The 23,527-nt window shown below is 54.8% G+C and overlaps 1 protein-coding gene across 11 annotated transcripts; it reads right to left on the bottom strand.

The window, feature by feature from the left end:
- Positions 1 to 68: 68 nt before the first annotated feature.
- On the bottom strand, positions 69 to 17,787 carry LOC121167916 (serine/arginine repetitive matrix protein 2-like). Of its 11 annotated transcripts, none has more exons than XM_040997634.1 (15): positions 17,701 to 17,787; positions 13,969 to 14,239; positions 13,089 to 13,196; positions 12,845 to 13,006; positions 12,603 to 12,680; positions 12,219 to 12,281; positions 12,103 to 12,135; positions 11,933 to 11,983; positions 11,683 to 11,775; positions 10,874 to 11,066; positions 3,102 to 9,622; positions 2,069 to 2,353; positions 883 to 996; positions 680 to 790; positions 69 to 583 (listed from the first exon to the last, which is right to left on the bottom strand). In XM_040997634.1, exons 2-15 carry the CDS (start codon positions 14,208 to 14,210, stop codon positions 574 to 576), a joined length of 8,064 nt encoding a protein of 2,687 aa, XP_040853568.1. In that variant the 5' UTR covers positions 14,211 to 14,239; positions 17,701 to 17,787; the 3' UTR covers positions 69 to 573. The 11 variants fall into 11 exon arrangements, 9 of the variants coding, with proteins under 9 accessions (XP_040853568.1, XP_040853569.1, XP_040853571.1 ...); XM_040997635.1 differs by having other exon boundaries at positions 680 to 787; XR_005885656.1 differs by lacking the exons at positions 69 to 583; positions 680 to 790 and adding an exon at positions 1,121 to 1,963 and having other exon boundaries at positions 905 to 996.
- Positions 17,788 to 23,527: the final 5,740 nt, after the last annotated feature.

The raw sequence follows: 23,527 nt of genomic DNA, 5'->3' as shown, positions 1-23,527 counted from the left end.
CCCTGAAGACAAGGGTGCACGGGGCTGCTCCTGCATCACTTAGTCAAACAAGCCAGACTTGGTTCCTGCATTTCTCATTTTTATTTGACAGAAAAGGTTGCTCTTGCTGTACAGATTTAAAAAAACCAAATGCCTTTTAAGAAACATGAAGAGATGGGAGGGGGCAACAACCCAAGGGGGGGGGCGCAGTAAGGGCCGGCTAATTTCTAGGGCCCCTTCCAAGAATGCCTCTCAAATCATCTCCCCACCCCCACAGGGACTGGAGTGTGCCCAGGGGCGCCTCCCCGAGTCCTCAAATCCATCCCTCCCTAATTCCCACCTGTTTTCCCTCCCACCCCAGCCCAGCCCCCAAAACACATGAACCAGGAAAAACTCACAGAGATTAATAACATTTCACAGGAACAAAAGGAAAAGGGAAAAAAGGGGGCGGTTTAAAGAGGGGTCTCTTCTTCAAGATGTTGCCAGGGCTCAAGGGGGGGCAGACAACCCCCTCCTGCGGCTCTGTTGGGGCAAAGAACACTCCCTGTGGCTCCCTGGCACAGGAATGTGCTGGAATTTCCCCCCCAAGGCGATTTACGGAGACCTGCAAGAGAGGACAAGCTGGGATCAACATGGGGCCTGGGCTCAGCTTCCAGAGCCGCTGCTGGGTCAACGTTCTCCACCTTTGGGGAGGACATACCTGGAGGAGCGGTGTCGCACAGGCACGGGGCTGGGTGTCTCCCTTCTACGCTTGTGGCTAGGGGAGCGGCCGTCCCCATGCTGGCCTCTCCGGGAAGCCCGCTCACCACCGCTGCAACACAAGCCATGATGTCAGGCCCCGGGCGACTGGGCCTTTACCCCGTTAGCAGTCAGTCGGGGCAGCTGGACTGGCGAGAGCCTCACCTCTGCTGGTCCCGTGGCGGGGGCTGGGGTGAGGGACAGTGACGCTCCACAGGGGAGTAGCTGAGGGACCGTGAGTCCCGCAGAGAGTCTATCGGCTTCCGGGGGCTGCGAGACCTGAGGAGCAGAGGTGGCCTCCTTAGCGCCACACCCCTCCCAACCCGCCAGCCAGCACGCAGGACCACCCACCCAGGTCCTGACCACCAAACCTCACACCACACAGGGCCAGCCTCAGACCCACCTTTGTCCGCACTCACCCATCCGCCCGCACACCATCCACTGAGTGTCCCCAGTGGGCAGGCCACAGGGGACAGCGGGGGATGCAAAGATAAAGACAGTCCCTGTACTTGGAGGAACTCAGTCTGATGGTGGAAGGAGGCCAACAGGTAAGGCCCACATGGCCCCATGTGTGGGAGGCAGCCCCAGGGTCATGGATGTACACAGGTCTGGGGGCCCAGGGGAGGGAGACGTGGGCGGGGCAGGGCGGGGCAGTCTTCTTGGAGGTGCTGTTTGAGCGGAGTCTTGCAGAACGAGGAGTTCACCAGGCGGACAAGGAAATTCCAGGCAGAAGGAACAGCATGTCCAAAGGTATGGGGCTCTCCTTAGACTGCAAGGCGCTGAGTGTGGCTGGAGCCCAGGGCATGTGTGGGGGCGGGCAGGAGGAGCGCAGTGCGCGGGCAAGGCCAGGTGGTGAAGAGCCTCACACGCCATTCCTGCAGAGACGGGGCTTTGTCCTGCAGGCCACAGGGCGTCCCGGAAGGATTTGTGGCGTGGAGGGAAGTAACCAGATGTGCGTTTTAGAAACATCCCTCTGGCTACATGTGGAAGAGAATGGCGTGGAGGCAGGGAGACAGGGAGGAGGCTGTGGACAGAGTCGGGAGAAGATGACGGTGGCCAGACCAGAGCCCTGGCAGTAGCAATGGGGAGACTTAAAACTACAATCCCTGGGAGCAGGCTGCATGGTGAGGGCAGGGAAGAGACTTCAGAGGCCCCTTGTTCTGGCTGGAGGATGTACTCTGATCCTGCAGCCATGTGCCAGATCAGGGTACAGCAAAGCAGGTAGGGGAGACAAGTGCCCCAAATCCTTGGATAAAACCAAATGCCAACGTCCACGTTAGACACCCCAACAAGGATCTCACCCCAGGGTTCCACCTCCCATCCCTGCCATTTCAGGCCAGGCAGCACTCACCTGCGCTCGCCAGGGGGTGGCTTCTTGGGGCTTGCAGGTTTGGGCAAGGCCTGAGGGCCAGGCTTAGCAGGGGAGGAAGAGGAGGAGGAGGAGGAAGAGGAAGAGGAAGAGGAGGAAGACGAGGAGGAGGAGGAGGAGGAAGACGAGGAGGAGGATGAGGAGGAGGAGGAGGAAGAGGAGCTAGAACTGGAGCTGCTGGAACGCCTCTTCCGTTTGGCTGGGGTGGGCTCCGGGGGCCGTCCCTCTCGCACAGCCTCCTTGGGGGCTGGGGCAGGGCTTGGGACCCTGTGGGAGAAGAGCAGTGTGACAAAGGAGACAAGCTGCCCCAGCCCCCAACCCTACCTTCCTTGGTGCGGAGGAACGGCAGTGGGGGAGGGGTGCCTGCCTGAGAAAGGCCCTGGGAGCTCTCCCAGCCTTGAGGACCGCAGCAGCTGAGCGCATTCTCTGGAGAGCAGTGGCCAGAGCTCTCCCAGCCTCTGCTAACACAAGCAACAGGCTGGGGCCCACAGCGCAAGGGATGCAAGGCTAAACCTCAACAAAGTCCCTGATGGAGGAGTAAGACCCTGGGTTCAGGTGTGGAAGCCGAAGCCAGGTGGTCTCCTTCCTAGGAGAGCCGCAGCTTGGGGAGGCCCCTGCGAGGGCAGGTTGGCTGGGGGAGGGGCCGTCCTGCCTGGAGGCAGGGAGAGGGATGGGATGACCTCTGAAGATCCTTCCAGCCCAGGGAGTTCCTCTTGAGGTCTAACTGCCATCCCTCCTGCTGTAAAATTAAGTCCATTTCCTCTAGTTCTGTCCTCTGTAGAGACGGAAAACTCATCATTATCCTCTAGAGAATCAACCTTTGGAGACTTATATCTGTCCCATTCCCCCCACCTCAACCCCCACCCCAACATCCTCTTCTACCCCAAGCTTAAACATCCAGGTCCCCCGTACCTGCTCTGAGAGCTAACAACCTCCATGACATGAGCCTCCCTCCCCATCCGCCTCCCCCTGTAACACCTTCCCTTAGAAACTTTCTCTAAGTCAAGTGCCGCACCTCTTTAGTGCCACCTCAGGCTGAGGAGGAAGGCTGGAGCCCTCTGAGTCGCTAGAACTGGAGCCAGATGATGATGAGGACGACGACGAAGAGGAGGACGACGAGGAGGAGCTGGAGGAGGATGACGAGGACGAGCTCCTGCGCTCCTTGGCTGGCTGCAGGGCAGCCAGAGCAGACTGCTGGGCCACGGTAGGGACAGGTGACTCCCCACCCTCGGGGTGTGCTACCCCAGGGGCAGGGCCAGAGAGCATGCCATTGTGGTCAGCAGCAGACATGGTTTTCAGCCCTGTCCCCGAGGAAAGGGCCTGAGAGCTGACTACAGTGCTGGTCTGGGAGACCACACGAGACTGATCTGAGAAAGCTGAGGGCACAGGGGACCTAGGCCTATCCTGTGCTGGAGGGAGAAGAGGCTGAGCAGGAGCCTGGACCATTCTCGAGCCAGGAGAGGGAGCCCGCTCTGAGGTCATTCTAGACTGGCTAGGGACAGGTGGTGGTGTTCTGGACCTAGCTCTGTCAAGGAGCTGTGGCGAGGAGCGGCCACTGACACGCTCATAGGCAGAGAGGTGCCCCCTGGGGCTGGTGAGGTTTGCACCGGACAACGCTGGTGTCAGCCGAGCGCCACCGAGACTTGCCGGGGCTAAGGCTGCAGGGCTTCTGGAGCTGGCAATATTCACAGGCGCTGCGCCATGCGCAGACCGGGCACCCACCAAATTTGCAGGGGCTGGAGCCTGGGGTGTCCTGGAGCTGGAGGGATAATTTGCAGCAGTTGGGGGTGTGCCAGAGCCTGTGAGACTCAAAGCTGCCAAGGCAGCGGCAGTTCTGGCTCCTGCTAGGTTCACAGCTGAGGCTGCAGGGCTGCGAGGGTCGGCAAGGTTCCCAGCAGGAGGTGCCACTGCTGTTCTAGGGCTGGCTAAGTTCATGGCTGCTGCTGCGGCGGGGGTCCGTGCGTCAGCCATGTTCACTGCTGCTGACATGGCCGGTGTCCGGGCACTGGCCAGGTTCATGGCTGCTGCAGAGGCTGCAGGAATCCTGCTAGCAAGGCTGGCAGCTGGGGCCGTTCTGAGACTCATGAGAGGCACCGGAGCTGGAACCTGAGACATTCTTGCAGCAAGGCCAGCAGCAGACATGGACGGAGGAGGTCGGGCAGTGCCAAGACTGATGGCCGTCAGGGCAAGCGCGATTCTGGACTGGGCATGATTTTCTGGGACAGAAGCTCTTGGGTGATCAGGTATCCGTGGTCCTGGACCGTCCATCATGGAGCCGCCAGCCTGTTGCAGGACAGACATGGGCGTCCGAGAACTGCCGAGGGGTTCAAGCATTCCAGGTGATCTGCATCGGTCAAGAGGTGTTGGTGACATGCTAGGGCGACTGAAGCAGCTCATTCTGGAACCACTGAGCGCTACTGGAGGTGTCCGAGACCCAGAGTGATTTCGCGTTGCCGGAGGAGTAGCAGAACGTGAGCGGTCAGAACTGCTTCCAGAGGCAGACCGCCTGCGAATAGCAGGAGGAGATCTTGTTAAGGACCGCTTGCCTCGAGTTGTTCTTGGAGTACGGGATCTGGAGCGGCGACGGATGGCAAGTGGTGAGCGACTGCGGGAGCGTTTGCGTGGCAACAGTGGCGTGCGAGATCTAGAGCGGCGTCGAATGGCTGGAGGTGAACGAGACCTCGAGCGGCGGCGGGTCACTGGAGAGGTCCGAGAGCGAGACCTCCTTCGAGCCACCGGAGAGGTTCTGGATCTTGATCTTCTGCGAGTAACAGGCGAAGCTCTGCTGCGAGATCGCCTCCTGGTCACTGGCGGAGTTCTTGATCTGGATCTCCTGCGAGTCACAGGTGGAGTTCTGGACCTGGAGCGACGGCGAGTTGTTGGGGTCCTGGACCTGGAACGGCGGCGAGTAACAGGTGGCGTTCTGGATCTTGACCGCCTTCGACTCACTGGGGACGCTCTTGACCGAGACCTCCGTCGCGTCACCGATGTTCTGGACCTTGACCGTCTCCGACTAACTGGCGAGGTCCGAGACCTGGACCTCCGGCGGCTGATCAGGGGTGTTCTGGACCGGGACCGGCGGTGAGCAGCTGGAGAGGCCCGTGATCGGGAGCGCTTCCACAAGGCTGGCGACGTGCGTGAGCGAGAACGCTTCCGGCTAGTTGGGGGTGTCCGAGAACGACCCCTTCGGCGTCGAGAGGAGGTTCGGGAACTCTCTTGCCTGGCAGGTGACCTTGAGTGGTAACCAGAGCCTCCCCGCCGCCGCCGAGTAACCCGAGACCTTGACCGGCTCCGCTGTCTTCTCCGAGAGGTTGACTGGGAAGATCCAGAGCGCTCCCGACGTCGGGCTGTTCTCGTTTTCTCCCTCCTGGAGCGAGAGCGGGACCTCTGCAGCCCGCGAGGCTTGGGAGAGGGAGAACGGCCTCTCCTTGACGTTGTCTTGGTACGGGGAGATGAGGCCGAACGCCGCCGGCGTGATCTCGATTTCTCAGTTGGCTCTGGGGAAGACACTGAGGGGCTTCGCCGGCGCCTTGGTGTTCTGGATCGGGTTTCTGGCGAGGAAGAGGCAGAGCGGCTCCTGCGGGAGGGTCGGGCCTTCCTAGTGAGCTCAGGTGACCGGGAACCACGCCGCCGGGGTGGTGTGCGCGATTTGGTCTTGGTCGGTTCCGGCGAGGACCTGGAGCCTCTTCGAGTGGCTCTTGTCTTGGGGGGGTGCTCTGGAGAAGACTCGGAACTGCTGCTGCCTTCAGGGGAAGGGCCTCTGTCCTTGCCCGAGGAGGCCGATCTGCTCCGTCTGGGAAGAGCCCGGGGGACGGGAGCCTGGGGTTCCGGAGAAGAATCAGAAGCACTCTGTGCTCTGGCTGCCACTCTAGCCACATCCTTCACCTCAGGGGAGGAAGCTGATCTACTGCGCCGTGAAGGCCGGGCCTTCTCCTCAACCTCTGGAGAGGACCCCGAGCGACTCCTCTGCCTCAGTGGGGCTCTGGGTTCGGCCTTCGAATCCGGGGAAGATTCTGACTCACTTCTTTCCTGTGGGGATGTGCTGGGCTTCCCATCAAGTTCTTGAGAAGATCCAGACCGACTTCTCTGTCCAAGGGGAGTTCTGGCCACTGCTTTCTGTTCAGTGGAGGACTCCGATCCACTTCGCTCCCTCTGCGGGGTTCGACACTTGTTGTTGAGCTCTGGAGATGATGGAGAACGACTCCTTGCTGTTGGAGTCTGAGGCAAAACTTTCGGTTCTGGTGAAGAGTCGCATTCACTCCTCCCCCTGGATGGTGTCCTAGGTGCTTCCTTTGTGCCAGGGGAGGAGCCAGACAGGCTGTGTCTCGAAGGCGTCCCTGACCCTTCTCTGAGCCCCGGAGAAGACCCAGACCTGCTTCTCCGTGATGGAGTCCTGGGCAAGCCCTCCTTTGGCTCAGGAGAGGACGCTGAACTGCCCCTTTCTCTCGAGGGTGTTCTAGCTACAGCATCATGAACAGGTGAAGAGACACTGCGGTTAGGAGACATTCCTGCCTTCTCCAGGACGTCTGGGGATAGCTCAGAGCTGCTGCGTCTGGAGGACCTTGTTGACTGTTCCTTCACATCTAGAGTCGTGTCTGTCTCGTGCTGAGGAATGAAAGGTCCACTCAAATCTTCCTTAACATCAGGAGAAAATCCACTGCTCATTTCTGTAACCGGGCCTGAATTTCTAAATTCTAAAGGTGATCCAAAGCTATTTTCCCTGCCAGGTGAGCTAGACACTTCTTTATGTTCTGGAGAAAACTGTGCTCCACCCCAGGACGCGGCCACTGCAGGAATTTCTACTGTTTCCAAAGAAGCTTGTGACTGGCTGTGGTCAAAGGACACAGGCCTTTCTTCTACCTTGGGAGACAATCCCAAGCTACCTGCAGCCACTTCATTCCGCTCCGGAGACACCCGGGGCAGAACCTGGCTAGTGGGCTGTTCAGATTTCTCTGTCACTTCCATGAACTCATCTTGGTTTACCTTCACTGATATGCTAGTTTGGTCTTTTGTATCTGCAGGTGACCCAGTGCCACTCCTTGGTGTCTCTTTTAGTATAGGTGAGGCCTCCAATTTCTCTGGCACCAGAGGACTAAATCTGCCTCTTGACCTAGGAGATGACGCAGTCATATCCTCTTGAATGGGGAAGGCTGATGTCTCTTTCGATTCAGAAAAAGGTTCTGATCTACTGTGTCCCAGAAAAGACTTTTGGCTCGCAGGATAGGAGCAGGAGTTAGACTGGGACCCGCCCTGTTCAGGAGGCATCCCTGATTTCAGCCTAGGACTTAACAATTCACCTCCATCACTCACTGGAGATCTTGAGGCCACCTCACCGACTGGAGATGACGACCTCGATCGGCAACCTTTAGGTGGTGTTTGAGATTTGCCCAGCAGAGACGAAGACTGCAAGTGCCTCTGGACTTCCGGACTTGAAGTGTCGGATCTGGGAGACTGAACTTTCTGTTGCAGAGAGGAGTCCAAATCGCTCTCTGCTGGTGGGGAGCTAGATTTCACAGAGCGACTCTGTGCTGCTGCTGTGTCCTCAGGCTTCTCCTGGGGTTCTGGTGACTCTGACCCAACAAGACGCTGCCCTGATGGAGTTTCGGACTTGACCTGGAGGCATGGAGAAGTAGACCTTGAGCGAGTATGTCTTGGAGTTCCAGGTTTTGCTTTGGCATCCGGTGAGGTGGACCTAGAACGGCTGTGTCCTGGCAACAACCTCAACCCCCCCTTGGTGCACGGAGACACGGATCTGCCTTGCCTTGGAGGCGTTCTAGATGACACCCTACTAGGACTTGGAGAGGAGGAGCCAGAGAGGCTTCTCTGCCGTGGTGAGGACACAGCTGACACAGCCTTTCCTCGTGGCTGAGGAGATGCAGACCTAGATGGAGTCTGCCTTGGAGGTGTGCTAGACTTGAGCTGAGGAGAAGCCCCAGAGCAGCTCAGTCTCGGTGGGGTCCCAGATTTCCCCTCAGCATCAGGCGATGACTCGGACTGGCTCCGTCTTGGTGGTGTGGTAGACTGTTCGCTGCCCTGGGGACTTGCTCCAGACCCTTGTGGTGTTCCTGACTTCCCCTTAGGCCGAGGAGATAAGCTAGACTGACTCTGTCGCGACGGAGTCTTAGACTTCTGCTTAGGTGGTGGTGAAGAACCAGAGCGACTTCGTCTTGTTGGTGTTTTAGATTTTGCTTTAGGTTGGGATGATCCAGAGCGGCTGCGCCTGGGTGGTGTCTGCGACTTTTGCTTAGGGCACAAAGAAGACCCTGAAAGGCTTCGCCTCAAAGACAAGCGAGATTTGGCTTTGGATCGAGGTGAAGAGACAGACCTGCTACGCCTTGAGGAAATGTGAGATTTCTTCATTTCTGAGCTTGAGTTGGATCTGCTCCTCTGAGATGTTCTGGATTTGTTCTTCCTCTCTGAGGATGAGCCAGACCGTCCCCTTCTTTGGGGTGTTCGAGAGTGGGATCTCCCACGTCTAGCTACACTTCTGCTCCGGGACCTTCCTCGCCTTGCTGGTGTTCTAGATCGAGACCGCCCTCTCCTGGCTGGGGTTCTAGAACGTGAGCGGCCGCGCCTAGCTGGGCTTCTGGAACGTGATCGCCCACCACGCCTGGCTGGGGTTCTAGAGCGTGACCGGGCACGCCTGGCTGGGGTTCTAGAGCGTGACCGGGCACTTCTCCGTGCTGGAGATCTACTACGAGATCTCCGCCGCACAGGAGACCGGGTTCTAGATCGACGCCTGGCAGGCGTTCTAGAGCGAGACCTGCCCCTGCGGACGGGTGTTCTGGACCTGGACCGACGCCTGGCGGGTGTTCTGGACCTGGACCGACGCCTGGCGGGTGTTCTAGAGCGAGACCTGCCCCGCCTGGCTGGTGTTCTAGAGCGAGATCTGCCTCTAGTGGCTGGGGATCTAGAATGTGACCTGCCTCGCCTCGTGGACCTAGACCTGCCTCTCCTCTGGGTATTTCTGCTCCTGGACCAGCCTGGCCTCTGAGGAGACCTAGAGCGGCCACGCCGCTGGGGACTTCGTGACCTTCCCCACCTCTGTGCTGATCGGGACCTGCGCCACTGAGGGGACCGGGACCGAGATCGCCCCCTTTTGGCAGTAGCTGGGCTACGGGACCTCCCCCCTCTACGTGAAGGCGTAGGGGAACGTGACTTCTCCCGCTTTGCTCTGCCATGTGAGCGATTCTTGGATGTGGGAGAAGAAGAAGCCCCCCGGCGGGCCCCAGGAGCTGGAGTGGGCTTAGGACTGTCAGGGGATGAGCTGGCATGCCGAGACACTTTGGTAGCTTGAGGGGATGGTGGTGAGCTCTCTGAGGAAGATGGGGCAGGCTTCTCAGGAGACTTAGGTGGTGAACGGCCCCGGGTTGGGGAGGCCTCAGATGGAGGATTCACTGGCTCCTGACTTAAAGGGGTTGTTGCAAGAGGCTGTGGGGAGCTGCCATGCTGCATAGCAAGGAGTGGAGGGGGCTCAGGTGGTGCTGGGCCTGCACTGCTCCTTTCCGGAGAAGGGCTAGGTTGCGCTGCAGATTTCTGAGAGTGGAAAAGAGTAGGATAGGAATACATTAAACACCCAAACTTCCTGCTTCCCATAGATCGCAATAAACTTCCCAATGAGACTGCTCTTTCACACATCCCATTATATTAACTGTCTTCCTCCCAAAAGGCAAATCGTATGTATTGAATAATAAGAGGTCATACACAAAGCCTAAAGAAAGCACATAAAAGTGGCTATCTGTGGCCTCACATCTCACACTCTAGGCCAAAGCAAAAGGGAAATAAAAACCTACACTCAACAAATGTCATTACCGTGTATGAGAACATGAAAAAAGGAGTGATTTCAAATGCTAAAGCAATTTTTCAAAGTGTCAACTGACTTGATCCTTAAAAAACAGGCTACAGCAAAATTAAACAGCATCTGCATTATATCCATACCATGGAATACCACTCAGTAATAACAAACTACTGGGACATAATACTAGTACTACCCTGGGTTGAATCTGCTTGTGGCCTAACCTGAAACGGTTACACACTGCGTAACTTCAGCCAGGTAACATAATTGCAGAGATGGAGATAAGAGGGGAAAAAAGTGTGAAAATTTAAAAATGGCAACTTTGTAAAAATGCCATAATTCCCAACTGCAGCAACAGCAGCATCCTCACTGTGGCACTGCACTACAGTTCCGCAAGATGTTACCCTGGGGGAGGCTAGGTAAGTGGCATGCGAGCTCATCATATTTTTTTAAATAAAAAAAGATCCGTTTATTTGAAAAAAAAAAAAACAGCATGAGAAAAGACGAAGGTTTGAGAATATGGCTTGTGTGGGGAAAAAAGCAGATTAACATGGTGTAGAGTACAGAAAAGGACAACAGAAAGCAGATTAAAATCAGAATGAGAAGGTTAACTGAGATGAAGCAGTCAGAAGGCTGAGACAGCATGTTACAGTTCAAGCAGGAAGTAAACACCAGGGGAACTCCTAGAACCCCAACACTTCCGGTAGTGGGATCAGTGTTGAAATGCAGCAGTGCACGGACTGGCTGCCTACACCACAGCCTCACAGTGACGCAGGACCAGTAATATCCAGTGAGATCCGAGTCTAAAGAACCCACGATTCAGCCACAACGCTAATGGATATGCACATGGATAACAAAATGTGTTAACTGTAAGGGGAATATGGAGAGAACAGAACTCATTTCTCTAAGTAGGCTATCACCGTGCTCCTCTCACAGTCCTCTCAGTCTTTACCCTAGCAAGCCAACCAATGTCAATAAGCTCAGGAACATACCTCCTCCTTGTCTTTGTCCTCCGAAGGGCTGCTGGGCTGCTTGGTGGAGGGCTCCGGGCTGCCAGGCTGCTGCACGCTGGTGGCACCTGGCTCACCGGGAGGAGCGTCTCCCTCCCCTTGACGCCCTGAAGCAGGGGAAGGACTTCGCCCAGTCATGGCAGTTGCATGGGTTTTAGCTGCACCACTCCGAGACCTGAAGGAGTTAATTGAGGATTGGGGGAGGGGAGGGAAATCAGCTCAAGGGAGACCATAAAACCCCCTCCCTAGCTCCCACCATTTCCTAAAAAAAAAAAAAAAAAAAAACTCCTCAAAAAGCTCCTTCATACCACGTGGCTCAACTCACTGAAATCCAAGTTCAGTTTGCCCGAGTCTTTCTTCCCAAAGGATATTCTCCCTCTACCCTTTATGCACCTCCCCCAGATACCCCCCATCCCTCCACCCAGCCCATTCCCAACTCACCTGAGCCCACCTCCTGCAGGAAGCCTTCCCCGATTAAGGAGGCCAGGGTAAGGACTCCTTCCTCCCCCAGAGACCACGAACAACCCCCCCACCCTAGCCTGGCAGTCCTTGTACATCAGAAAGAAACAACAAGAACAACAACAAAACAAAAAACAAACAAAAAAAAAAGAGAAGGGGAATGTATATGTCTGTCCATCCTGTTGCTTTAGCCTGTCAGCTCCTAGAGGGCAGGGACCGTGTCTTCCGAATGGTCTGTGCAGCGCCTAGCACACCGTGGGCGCTCAATAAATATTAAATTGATTAACCTGCCAGTTCCCTCTCCCCAGCCCTCCTCCTGGACCACCCCTTACCGGCTGCGAGAAGTGTCGGAGGAAGAAGCAGAATCGGCAGAGGTTGATCGGTGGGTCCGGCGGCTCTTAGGAGCAGGTGTTGTACTTCTAGACCTGAAGGGAGACCAGCACCCAGCTCAGGAGGCCGTGCCACCCACATCGGAGCACCTGGGCTCCCCCTCAGCCCTTCAACACATCCCCCTCTGCTCTCTCCCCTACAGGAACATTCATCCACTCACTAAGCAAATCTCCTCAAGGCCACTTCACTCACCGCTTGCGCTTCTTGTCCTTAGATTTACGTTTGCTCTTCGGAGTAGGAGATCTGTGAAATAAGACACGGTTGTCTAAAAAGAAACCTCCCAAACATCAAGCAAAGAGCAGGCACAAGCCTCAAGTGATGCCTACCGCTCCCCTTGGCCTCAGCACCCCACAAACTCTTACCTATGCTTCCGTTTCTTTGACTCAGATTCTGATCTGGTGGGGGAAAAAAGGCACATGAAGCAACCCCTAGGCTGCGCGCATCAAGCCTTCTGCAAGTCAAGGAGCGCCCCGCATACCTGTGCTTCTTCTTCTTGGAGCTCTTCTTTCGCTCCCGACGAGGAGAGCTGCTCTCTGACCTGCTGAAGGGTTCAGAGGCAAAGTCATTCTGCCTGGCTTCTTTCTTTGCATTCTCATTTACAATTCATCCCCCCAAAGATTTCAAAAGCATCTGAACAACTCCAACACTTATGCCCCAGGCCTCAAGCCCAGCACTTCTTTCTTTGCTCTAAGAAGTATGGGTAACTGCTTAAATCAGCAATCGGCAAAGTTGTAGATTCAATCCATCCCCTCAAAAAATGACCCGCACTTCTCCCGACTAGCACTCTGCTTTCTTCTCTCCTCTTGGAAACTCAACTCAGAAAAAACATCTCCTTACTGGACTTACTCCCCAACCAACTTACCGTCCTCGATCTTTCTTCTTCTTCTTCTTCTTCTGCTTTGGAGTCGGGGAGCGAGAACTGCTGGACTCCCGGACAAGGCTGAGAAGGCGGGAAGGAAAGTTGGATGTCACACACACTCTGCTTAGACATTGTACCCCAGAGGACCACAGTCTGACAAGTTTGGGAAGAGCTCAGTCCCCCAGGAAACACAGAAGATGTGCAGGCACCAGGAGGAGGGCGGAGGCCGCGCTCGGGCTGTGTACCTGTAAGGCTTGGGAGGCTCAGCAGCCTGTTTAGCCTCCCGGGCTCGACGCTGAGGATCGAAAGAGCTGCCATCCACGTAAGAGTCACTGATGCCAAAGGCAGCACGGAGTCGCTCATTCTTCTTCTCATTCAATTCTGCCAACTGGTGAGTCTCAGTTACCCTGGTGAGGAAAAGGGCCAAATTGTGAAGGAAACATAAGAAGGCACAGGGAGAGAGGACAGCGATGGTGGGGCGACACTCACGTTGGCCTCTGCCCTGGGGTCTCCTCCTTGCCCCCAGGGTTCACATCCTTCTCCAGCAACATGAGTCGAAAGGTCGCCACTTTTTCCTGAATTTGTTGTTCCTCGTACCTGAAGGACAAACGCTGCGGTGTTAGAGCCTGACGGGACAAACTCCCCAGTCCGGGCTGACATTCACTGCATTCCCAACAGGATCCCTTCCTTCTCCACGCACACAGAGCTGCTCACTCACCGCCACCCTAAGGCCCCTTCTCTCAAGTCCTCTCATCTTTGCCCCGTTCCTTACTATTCCCTCTAGAACAGTGGATTTTAAACATACTGTGCTTCAGGGTCAAGATTCAAATTAAGCAGGCAGAGTTCCAAATGCTCACCCCAACTTCAACAAGGTTGAAAAAGGACTTCTAATTCCTGGGATTCCAAAACTGAATATAAAAAACAAGTGCCGCTGCTTCAGTTTGAAAACCACTGCTCTGAAAGGTTTTCTGCTTAAATGAGTTTCCTTTCCAAAGTTTCACTTCCCTACCTGGCCTATGGCTTGGTTACTTTCTGAGGCCTCAACCCTTAAATCCATTTACCTTCCTCCCACTTCTCTACCAACGACAAGACCGAGCAGCTTAGCCAGCGCTTCTCCTGCCTGGGCATGGCTTTCTTGAGTTTCCTAAGTATACTTTATTCCTCCACAGCCCCTCCTCTCCCCTGTACCACCATTTGAACAATTCCAATCTCCGTCTCCCCAGATGCCTACGTGTGCCCATTTCCTCACTTCCTACCTGACCTCCTCCCCTAGAGTTGCCTCTCAACCAGGCCTATCCTCCCTGCGTCCCACCTAACATCCAGCTCTGCACGCACTCGGTGCTCAGCTCTCCCCCCGTCCTCCCCTCACCCCTGCTCTTCCATCATCTCCTCCAGCTCGAGGCATCGCAGCTCCACGCGCCGCTTGCGCTCGTGGTCCAGGATGTCAGGGTTAGGCCGCTTCACCAGGGCAGCCTCCAGGCGCCGCAGCTCCTCCTCTCCCTTGTAGTCAGGCCGCTCACCCCGGCGGCCCCGCACCAGGGACAGGTTGCGCTGGACGTAGCCGTTGGTGCCGCTGCCCCGGGGCGTCGGCAGCCCGATCCCGTTGTACATGGCCCTGTGCCCGGGGGGCACCACCGCTCCTGGGGGGGAGCGGGGAGATACGGGTCAGGCCCCTGGCCCCAAACTAACCACCTACCGCCACCCACAGCCCTAGTTCAACACCTACCGTCTCCCAATGCAGCAGTTACTGCATGCTGCCACTTCACCCTCCCCATCTCCTAAGGAACTGGCTTCCTATCCAGAAAAATCAAAGCCTTTCCCCGAATGCTCTGGCACAAAACACTAAATCGTTCTTCCTTGCACCTACACGTCTCTTCCACCTAAGGCAGATTGGGATTCAATGTCTCCAAAATCGCTCCACATTGTCTTTTGGTCTCATTTTGATGCAAATGGTGCCTTCAACTACCTTAACATCCAAACTCTGGTCAATGGGCCTCTAGACAAGCCACAACACCACCAGACAGATCCACGCCACTAAAGGGAATCCATTTCCCGTCCAAAGACTTTAACCAACCTATCTAAGGATTTCAAACTACACTGCAGGAAAACAATGGAGTGACCAATTTCTAGGTGGGCACTTTAAGTCGCAGTGTCCAACACTGCCTCAACAAGGACTAAATTACAGCATGCACACACTAAACACACCTGGATTTTGGGTGATCGTATGGTTATTTCATCACCCAGGGAAAGAGCCATACCCTTGATTCCAAGTACTGACAGCTCTCATCAACCTTTCCCAGTGAGACTCACCAAAGGTTTTGCAGGTTTAAGTCCCACTAACTCCTGTGAAGTGCTTTTAACACAAAGCTCCACTGAAACATGTGCACACAGACCAGCCTTCGCTACTCCAAACGTCCTCAAGAGTTCTCTAGATTCTTTGCCCTGAACAAGACAATCTTCACTCTCCATACTTTCCTTTTTCTAAGGCTGCCCACTCCTCGCTCTCCCTACCTAATCCGTAGTTTCACAACTTCCCCCTCCCCAAGGCTCTGTGCTCTTATTTAAATCCCAGCATGACCCAATAATCCCCCAAGTCCCAGTTTTACTCAACTATACATACTCTGATCCTTTTTCCTGCAATGCAAGGATACTTGAAGAAATTCAGAAAAATAAAACACCTGTTTATTTTTACTGGAGAAGCAAACCATATTTATGTAGAGGAGACAGAAAGATCTTCCATCTGTTGGTTCACTCCCCAAATGGCTAAAATGTCCAGAGCTGAGCCCATGGAGACAAGAGCTTTTTCCAAGTCTCCCAAACAGGTACAGAGTCCCAAAGACCTGAGCTGTCATCTGCTTTCCCACGGAGCGGAATGGGAAGTGGAGCAGCCAGAACACAAACCAAACTCATACAGGATCCCAGTACTTGCAAGGTGAGGATTTAGTCATTAGGCTAGCACACCAGAACCCGGGACAATTGCATCTCAAACTGGCATGCCTGGTTCCAGCCTCAGTTCCTCGTTTCAATCCCAGGTCCCAGGTGCAGTGCGCCCTCACAGGCAGCAGGTGACTGCTCTGGCAGCTGGGTCCTGACACCTATTACAGACCCAGACTGAGTTCCAGGCCCCCAGCTTTGACCTGGCCCTGTTACAGGCATTTGGGGAGTCAAACACAAATGGAAATCAGGTCGGCCGGGAACCTTTGCCTCCCAATCAGCTTTCTGGAAAATGCACGAGTTGACATCCATGTATTTTTTCCTCTCAAGGACAGTTTTTCCCACATCCATCCTCTCCAAGACAGTTCCAGAGCGTAAACGTGGGAGGAAAAGCTAACTTAAGGGGAAAAAAAATCCCACAAAAGGCAAAGTGGGGGGAAAAAGGCAAAGAGGAGAGGTCAAAGCAGATGGAAATGAGATGGCATGGATAGAAGGCTACATTTACAAAGTTCCAGAATAGAGCTGGGCACTGGTCTGTGTCCCAAAGCTCCCTGTTCATGGCCTGGGAAAGAGCATGGCCCAAAGCCTTGGGACCCTGCACCCCTGTGGGGGAGCTGGAAGAGCTCCTGGCTTCAGACTCGCTCAGCTCCGGCTGTTGCAGCCACTTGGGGAGTGAAGCATAGTAAAGATCTTTCTCTCTCTCTCTCTGCTGGTCTCTCAGTAAATCTGACTTTTCAATTAAAAACAATAAAACTTAAGTGCACAAATGCATGCAAAAATTACCAGATGTTAATTCAAAAGAAAGCCTAGACAACTGCCGAGTTTGCCACCGCCCAGCCTTACACTAGGCCACTGCGCTCCGGGGGAAGTGCCAGCCACAGGAGGGCAGATGGGGCTCCATCTTACCAAATGAGTAACTCCTCTTCCGGTCAGTAGCTTCCAGCCAGCAGGTGTGATTCTAACACTAATGCTTCCATTCCAAAAGTAGCTCTTTCCCAACCCCACCCCCACCCAACTTTTGCTTCCTTTACAGAGTGCTTCTGGTCTACAATTAATTCGTCAGCGTGAGGGACGCTCCCGCACCGCTGACACCAAAATCCTCCCACTCCTTAAGGAAAACCAGCGGCTGCTGCGTCAGAGGCACTAAGTCACAGGGGAGTTCTAGAGCGGCGCCCCCGGCAGCGCCAGGAACACGTCCCGCCACGACCCTCCAAGCCCACAGGGCTCCCTAAGCTATTTCAAGCTGCAGAGGAAGGCAGAGAACTACCTGTGTTGGAGTTAAAATGCCAAAAAAATAATGAAGAAGCTATCTCACAACACAATTAAGGCATTCAATTTTTAAAAAACCACCAAATTGGAGAGAAGGGGTTTACCAAGAAAAGCGGACAGAAATAACGGCAAGCAGCGCCCGCGAGCAGCACCAGGGAGCGGGGCGGCCGGGGCCCGACCCCACGCCGGCCCCGTGCCCGGAGCGCCCGCTGGACCGGGCGGACCCCGACGGCGCCGGGCGAGCGGCCCTCGCGAGCCTCCAGCTTCGGGGCGGTCAGCAAAGTACAAGGAAATTGAAAAAAGCACACACACCGTCTATTGTACTTACGAAGCCCGAATTTTTTTTTTTCCTTTAACGTTTACGGTTTTTTCCCTCCCCCAATCACCTCAGGGCTGAAACTACCGAGTCCAAACGGTTCCCGGCCCCGCTCGAGGCCCGGCCCGCACCTATTTTCGGCCTTGCGAGGTGGGGGAGGGGAGCGCGGCAAGGCGCGGGGGAGGGGGCCGTGGGGGAGGGGAGCTGCCCGGCGCGGCGGGGGAGGGGGCCGTGGGGGAGGGGAGCTGCCCGGCGCGGCGGGGGAAGGGGCCGTGGGGGGAGGGGAGCTGCGCCCCGCGCCGTGGGGGAGGGGAGCTGCGCCCGGTGCGCCGGGGCGAGCGGGAGCGCGCCGGGCGGGTGGGGAGGGACGGGCCCGCCGCGGGCAGCGGGCAGCGGGCAGCGGGCAGCGCCGACCGGCCACCCTGGGCGCGCTGGGCCTCGCGCCGTGCCGCCCCTCCCCCACCCGCCCGGCGCGCTCCCGCTCACCCGCCGCCGGCTCGACGGGGCAGGGAGCCTTCCGCCGGCGCCGCCCGAGTCCCTGGGGGCCTAGTGGCCGCCGCCTCGCCTCGCCGGAGTGCCCACCTCACCCGACGCTGCCGCTCCTCGCTTCCTCAGGGGCCGCAGCGGGCTCCGACTGCGCCACTCGCACCCCGCCTGGGCCGCGCTGCACGTCAGCACGACCGAGTGAAGGCGTCAGCCCGCAAACGCGCGCAGCGCGGGGCCCGCTGGGAACCGTAGTACGCTCTGCGGCCTGTGCGCAAGCGCTGAACGCCCGTCGGGAAGTAGAGTTTCTTGTAGAGTGGGAATGGGGCCGTCTCATTGCTGAAGGACTACAACTCCCGTCGGCCTGCGCGAACGAGGGGGCGGGAGCGGGCCTAAGTGACAGCCTGTCCGCACTTCTCGGCGGCGGGGGGAGGGGCACGAACCTGGCGACGTCACACGTCGCCTCGGGCCGAGCATTCTGGAAGCTGTAGTTCAAGGCCTGGAGGGGACCCGTTTGTGCTTTCGCCCAGGAACGCGGTAGCCATTTTGTCTCCCCATGCTGGGCGGTGATGCCCCGAGTCCAGGGAGGCTTGCTCCCTCCAGGTACCCCCTGACTGCCGGACGAGCCTGCGGCTGCCCAGCACTACCCTTGTATCCGCAGTCGAAGTCGCCCCAGAACCCAGATACCGGGTGCTTCTGGCACCCCCAGCCTGCCCTAGGCCCAAGCCCTGCAGCAGAACAAACCAGCCATGCTGGCAGCTCTCACCCGCTGTGAACGGCTCATCCCCTGGGAAAGGTTTTCTGTAGCCTTCGCACAGATTCCCAGGCAGGAATGCAATCTTTTTGTACAGAACCTGAGATCCCTTATGTATTGGGTGTGAATGTGTGGAAATGCCTTCTGCTGGGTTATTTCGGGGTGCTCTAAGTTGCCCTTCCCGCAGGTGCTGTGGCGCCGGCATCTCCCATGGACGCTGTTGGACCCCTGGATGCCGACGCAGCTCCCTGGTGGTGGCCTAGGAGAGCAGCAGATGGCTAAATGTTTGCGGCCCTGCACCCACATAGGAGACCAGAAGCTCCTGGGATTGTCCTGCCCAGACCCAGCAGTTTGGGACATTTAGGGAGTGAAACAAGATGTGCAGATTTACAGAACGAAGTAGAGGCAGAGAAACCAATACCCACAACAATCAGGCTGTTCTGACCTGCAGCCAGAGGTCTCTTAGGGGTCTCCCAAGTGGGTGCAGGGGTCCCAGGACTTTGCCATCCTCCACTGGTCAGATGGATGGGCAGCAGAGCAGCCAGGACATGAACTGACACCCATATTGGATGCTGGTGCTTGCAGGAAGAGGATTAGCCAATTAAGCCACTGTGTTGGCCCCCAAATAAATAAAATCTTTTTTAAAAAATACTGTTGTGAGCTTGAGAACATGAGGAACCTCCCTCAGAATAGAATTACAATGAGCTGGGCTGTTCAGGGTCCAGTTTACATCTGGCCAGGACAACAGCTCATCTCCTGTCATCCAGCCTTGAACAGGATATAGTACCAGTACCTATCTGCCCTTTCGTGCGTGAGTGCTGGGGTCCGTGTGATGGGAGTGGAAGACAGGAAGGTGTGAAGAGTATCGTTCTATTGCAGGCAAGGTCGCAAGGAACTTCCCGCTGTGTGGCAAGGCCCAGCGGATGTCTCTACAACACCTGAATGCAGCTCTGCCTCCCTTTGCATGGACACCGGACAACCCCGCTGAGTATTCTGTAATCTATTTAGGCATTGTCTGCCTCTGCGGAGTTACTGTTAAATATCAATAGGAACTTAGAAGCTAATGTTGCTGGTGCCGTTTTTAGCCAAAGAGCTGTTATTGCTGTTAGGGCTGCATCCTGTGGCAATATGTTAATCAAGAGTGTTAAATCCCCCTTTTGATCCTATGCTAATCAAGGGTGCTAACCCCCCTTTTTTGATCCTATGCTAATCAAGGGTGTTCTGTCTTCAGGTGTAGTGGGAATCTATTCTTTCCCTCTTTCTTTGATCTTTTAGGCCCCTTCCTTCCTTGACTGTCTCAAGACCCAGCTGTAAAGTAATTGTGGTAGGAATGTGCTACTGACTGATATGCATCATCTATTGAGAACCTTTTCCTAGCCAGGCGCCAGGTGCCAGGCACCAGGTGGTTAACATTCTAGCCTTAGGTGAAACAAATGGCAGAGTTATCTTTAGAAACCCCCGCTTGAGCGTGACGTAAAAAGCCTGAGCCAGAGTTTGACTGATTTTGTATAAATAAAGCGGACAGCTTTTGTGCGTGGTCCACGATGGTCAAGAGTTCCTAGTGGTCCGTCTCTTTCTTTCTTTGCACCTCATCCACACACCCTTCGCGAGTTCCGAACTCAGCTGGAGCTGGACTCCGGCATGTGAGGAATTTTATCATCTTTAAGATTTATTTTTATTGGCAAGTTAAGATCTACAGAGAGGAGAGACAAAGATTTTTTTGTCCTCTGCATCACTCCCCAAGAGTTTGTAACAGCTGGAGCTAAGCTGATCCGAAGCCAGGAGCTTCTTCCAGGTCCCCCATGTGGGTGCGGGTCCTAAGGCTTTGGGCCATTTTCTACTGCTTTCCGAGGGAAAGAGAAGTGGAGCAGCCAGGACACGAATCAGCACCCATATGAGAGCCCATCATTGGCAAGATGAGGGTTTATCCACTGAACTGTAGTACTGGGCCCCAAAATTTTTCTCAAAACAAAGCTGACGGGGCCTGGCACAGTAGCCTAGCGGCTGAATTGCTCACCATGAACATCATAGGATCCCATATAGGCACTGGTTCTAACCGTAGCCGGAAGATCTTCCTTTCCGTATATGTGACTTTCCAATAAAAAATAAATCCTTTTAAAAAGCTGATATTTATTTAAAAGGCAGATTCTCAGAGCGGGAAAGTCAGAGATCTACCATCTACTGGTCCCCAAATGACCATGGTAGCTAGGGCTGGGCCAGGCCAAAGCCAGGAGTTACCTGTAGGTCTCCAAAATGGGTGGCACAAGCACCCACATATGAGGGCTACCTTTTGTGGTTTCTCAAGGCTTATTAACAAGGATCTGGACATGAGCTGGTTTTGATGTGATATCGCCGCCTGCAGGCAATGGCTTTACTCACTGTGCATAACACCAAACTTGAGGTTGTTGGGGTTTTTTTAAATCTGTTCTGTGAGGAATGCTGTACTTTATAGCATTTTTTAAAGGATTTACTTATTTTTATTGCAAAGTCAGGTACATATATAGGGGAAGAGAGACAGAGAGAAATATTTTTCATCTGATGATTCACTCTCCAAGTGACCACAACGGCTGGTGCTGTGCCAATCTGAAGCTAGAAGTTCTTCTGAGTCTAACATGCAGGTGCAGGGTCCCAAGGCTTTGGGCTGTCCTCGACTGCTTTCCCAAGCCACAAGCAGGGAGCTGGATGGGAAGCAGGGCCCCCGGGATTAGAACCAGTGCCCATATGGGATCCCAGGCCATGCAAGGTGAGGACTTTAGCCACTACACTATCGCGCCGGGCCCCACCCTGGCTCTTCTGAGCTCCAGTGGTTGCTGGAGCCTAGCCCAGTCTAACACTCCAGACCTAGTCCACACCAATGCTGAGGGATGTTGCAGTCTTGTCCAACCCTGTTGGCTGCCCCATTCTGGCTCTTACATTTACCAGTGAGAACCACAGCCCAGCTTGGGCATCCCCATAGCTCCCTGACCAGGCCCATTCTCATCCACAGTTCTTGTACATGTTGGTGGTTGCTCCAGCCCAGCCCAGCACAGTCTAGCTCCCATCTTGGCCTTTTCCATTGGAAACTGCAGCCTGGCCTGGCCTGCCCTGGGCTGCCCCCAGTCCCAATTCTCACTGGTGGGTGCTGCAGCCTACATTCTGTCCAGCCTGCCCCCATCCCTGGCTGTCATGTGAACCCAGTGGGTACAATAGCCTACTGCAGCAAGGCTTGCTCCCCATCCTGGCTCCTGTGCATGCCGGCATGCTATGGTTTGGCTCGTGCTTGTCAGTTGAGAGCTGAGACGTGGGACAGACCAGGCTGGGCAGGGTTACAGAACCCATTGTCTTATATGTAAGCTTCGTTGGGGGAGAGCCAGACTGGGCTAAGTGACCACATGCACTATACATGCATGAGCCAGACTAAGTGCAGCTGCTGAGGCCTAGCAGCAGCAGCTGGCAAATCCTGGGAATGGGCACAAGTGTTATCAGGCTAGACTGCAGAACCACCTGGAAACTGCAAGATTCAGGCTGGGAGTGGGCCTAGTAGGGGAACTGTGGGCATCCCTTTGATGGGCTGCAGCTCCCACCTATGAGCATGAAAACCAGGGCTGGGGCAGGCCTGGCTGGACAGCCGGTGGCACTTGGCATAAGTGTGGGCTACAGAGTGTAATCAATCGGGCTGGTACCCACTGATGTGTACGAAAGCCAAATGGGATGCAGGATAGGCTGGTCCAGTCAGCTGCACATACCAGCATGCACAGGAGCCAAAGCTGAGGGCGAGCCTGGTGGGAGTTATCTGCAGTTCCTGCTGGTATGCAGGGGCTGAGTGTTTGGTGGACAGGGTTGGGCTGGGTCACAGCATCCGTTGGTTTGCATATGAAATGGAGCTGGTGGCTGCAGCCACCAGTGTGCATGTAGGCTGTTATGCGTGACAGACTGACTTGGGCCCCATTAGGTCTAGGTCAGGTGAGGTTTCCTCGGGGCCCTCCTCTACTGGACTCACAACTCCAACCACAGGGAGAATCACAGGGTCTCTGGTCTGACCGTGAGTACACATGTAAGACCTGGATTTCTTGGGTTGCTGAAGCCTCTGCAGCAGGTGGCATGCCCAGGTGCACATGGGGGACATGCCAGCTCACTGAGACCTGCAGAGGGCATCTAGTATTATAGCAGAGGGTAGAGTGCAGGACAAATTGGACCAAATTGACCAAGCTTTAACAGCAAGTATCTGGATGAATGGAGACTCTAAGGTGAACTATGTCAGCCAACAGACTTTGGAAAGATTTCCTCAACCTTGGAGCAACAGAATCAATAGCATCTCGGAACTATCAAAACCACTTAGGCAATACCCTTGGAACATGTTCCACATTGGGACCCTGGGATGACGTCAAGTGGTCGTTCCGTGTCCCCGCTGGGTGCAGCTTCTCCCCTTCTTGTCCTCCTTCCCTCAGATTCAGAAAGAAGAAAAAGAAAATTGGACACATATTGTCTCACCCACGTCCCCTGTTCCTTGACCTTTCCCACTCTAATAAATGGTCTACATGGGCATACATCTGAGGTTATTTTTTAATATTTTATATTTATAAATATTTGCACATTTATGTAATCATTCCTATTATAGTATGTTAATTATATATTTGTTATGATTAACTCTAATATTGATATGTAAACACTTCAGTATTTTAATATTTATTTTTTATTGGAAAGGCATTTCCGATTTACTGAGAGAAGAGAGACAGAGGGAAAGCTCTTCTGTCCGCTAGTTCGCTCCCCAAATGGCCACAAGGGTCAGAGCTCCTCTGGGCCGCTCAGACCTGTGTAGGGCCCAGTGCCTCCACACCTTCCTGGGGCACAAGCAGGGACCTGGAAGGGAAGTGGGACCGCCGGGATTAGAACCAGCGCCTATATGGGATCCCGGTGCATGCAAGGCAAGGACTTTAACCACTACGCTATCAGGCCAGGCCCATGTAAACAATGTTAAAAAGAAAATTCTTAAATAAAAACAAAACAGGCAATAAAGAGTGTTTTGAATATTCCCAATGTAATAGCAAATGTTTGAGGAGACAGATATCCAATATCTGACCCAGTCATTGCACATATGCACTGAAATACTGTATTCCATAAACATGTACAACTATTATTTATTAAGCAAAAAACAATCTATTGGGAGTGCCTGATACACACGCTCTTGACACT

The sequence above is a fragment of the Ochotona curzoniae genome, unplaced genomic scaffold (assembly GCF_017591425.1).
Source record: "Ochotona curzoniae isolate NIBS_2020 unplaced genomic scaffold, NIBS_Ocur_1.0 patch433, whole genome shotgun sequence".
Taxonomy (NCBI): Eukaryota; Metazoa; Chordata; class Mammalia; order Lagomorpha; family Ochotonidae; genus Ochotona; species Ochotona curzoniae.
The sequence above is the reverse complement of the archived record's forward strand: the minus strand, read 5'-3'. Positions and strand labels throughout refer to the sequence as shown.

Coding starts and splice junctions, on each gene's coding strand:
- LOC121167916 (XM_040997628.1), bottom strand. CDS start 14,210: ATGTACAACGGGATCGGGCTGCCGACGCCCCGGGGCAGCGGCACCAAC. Junction 12,136..12,218: donor TCCAAGAAGAAGAAGCACAG/GTATGCGGGGCG, acceptor TTCCCCCACCAG/ATCAGAATCTGAGTCAAAGA. Junction 2,354..3,101: donor CCTGAGGTGGCACTAAAGAG/GTGCGGCACTTG, acceptor CTTCTCCCACAG/GGTCCCAAGCCCTGCCCCAG.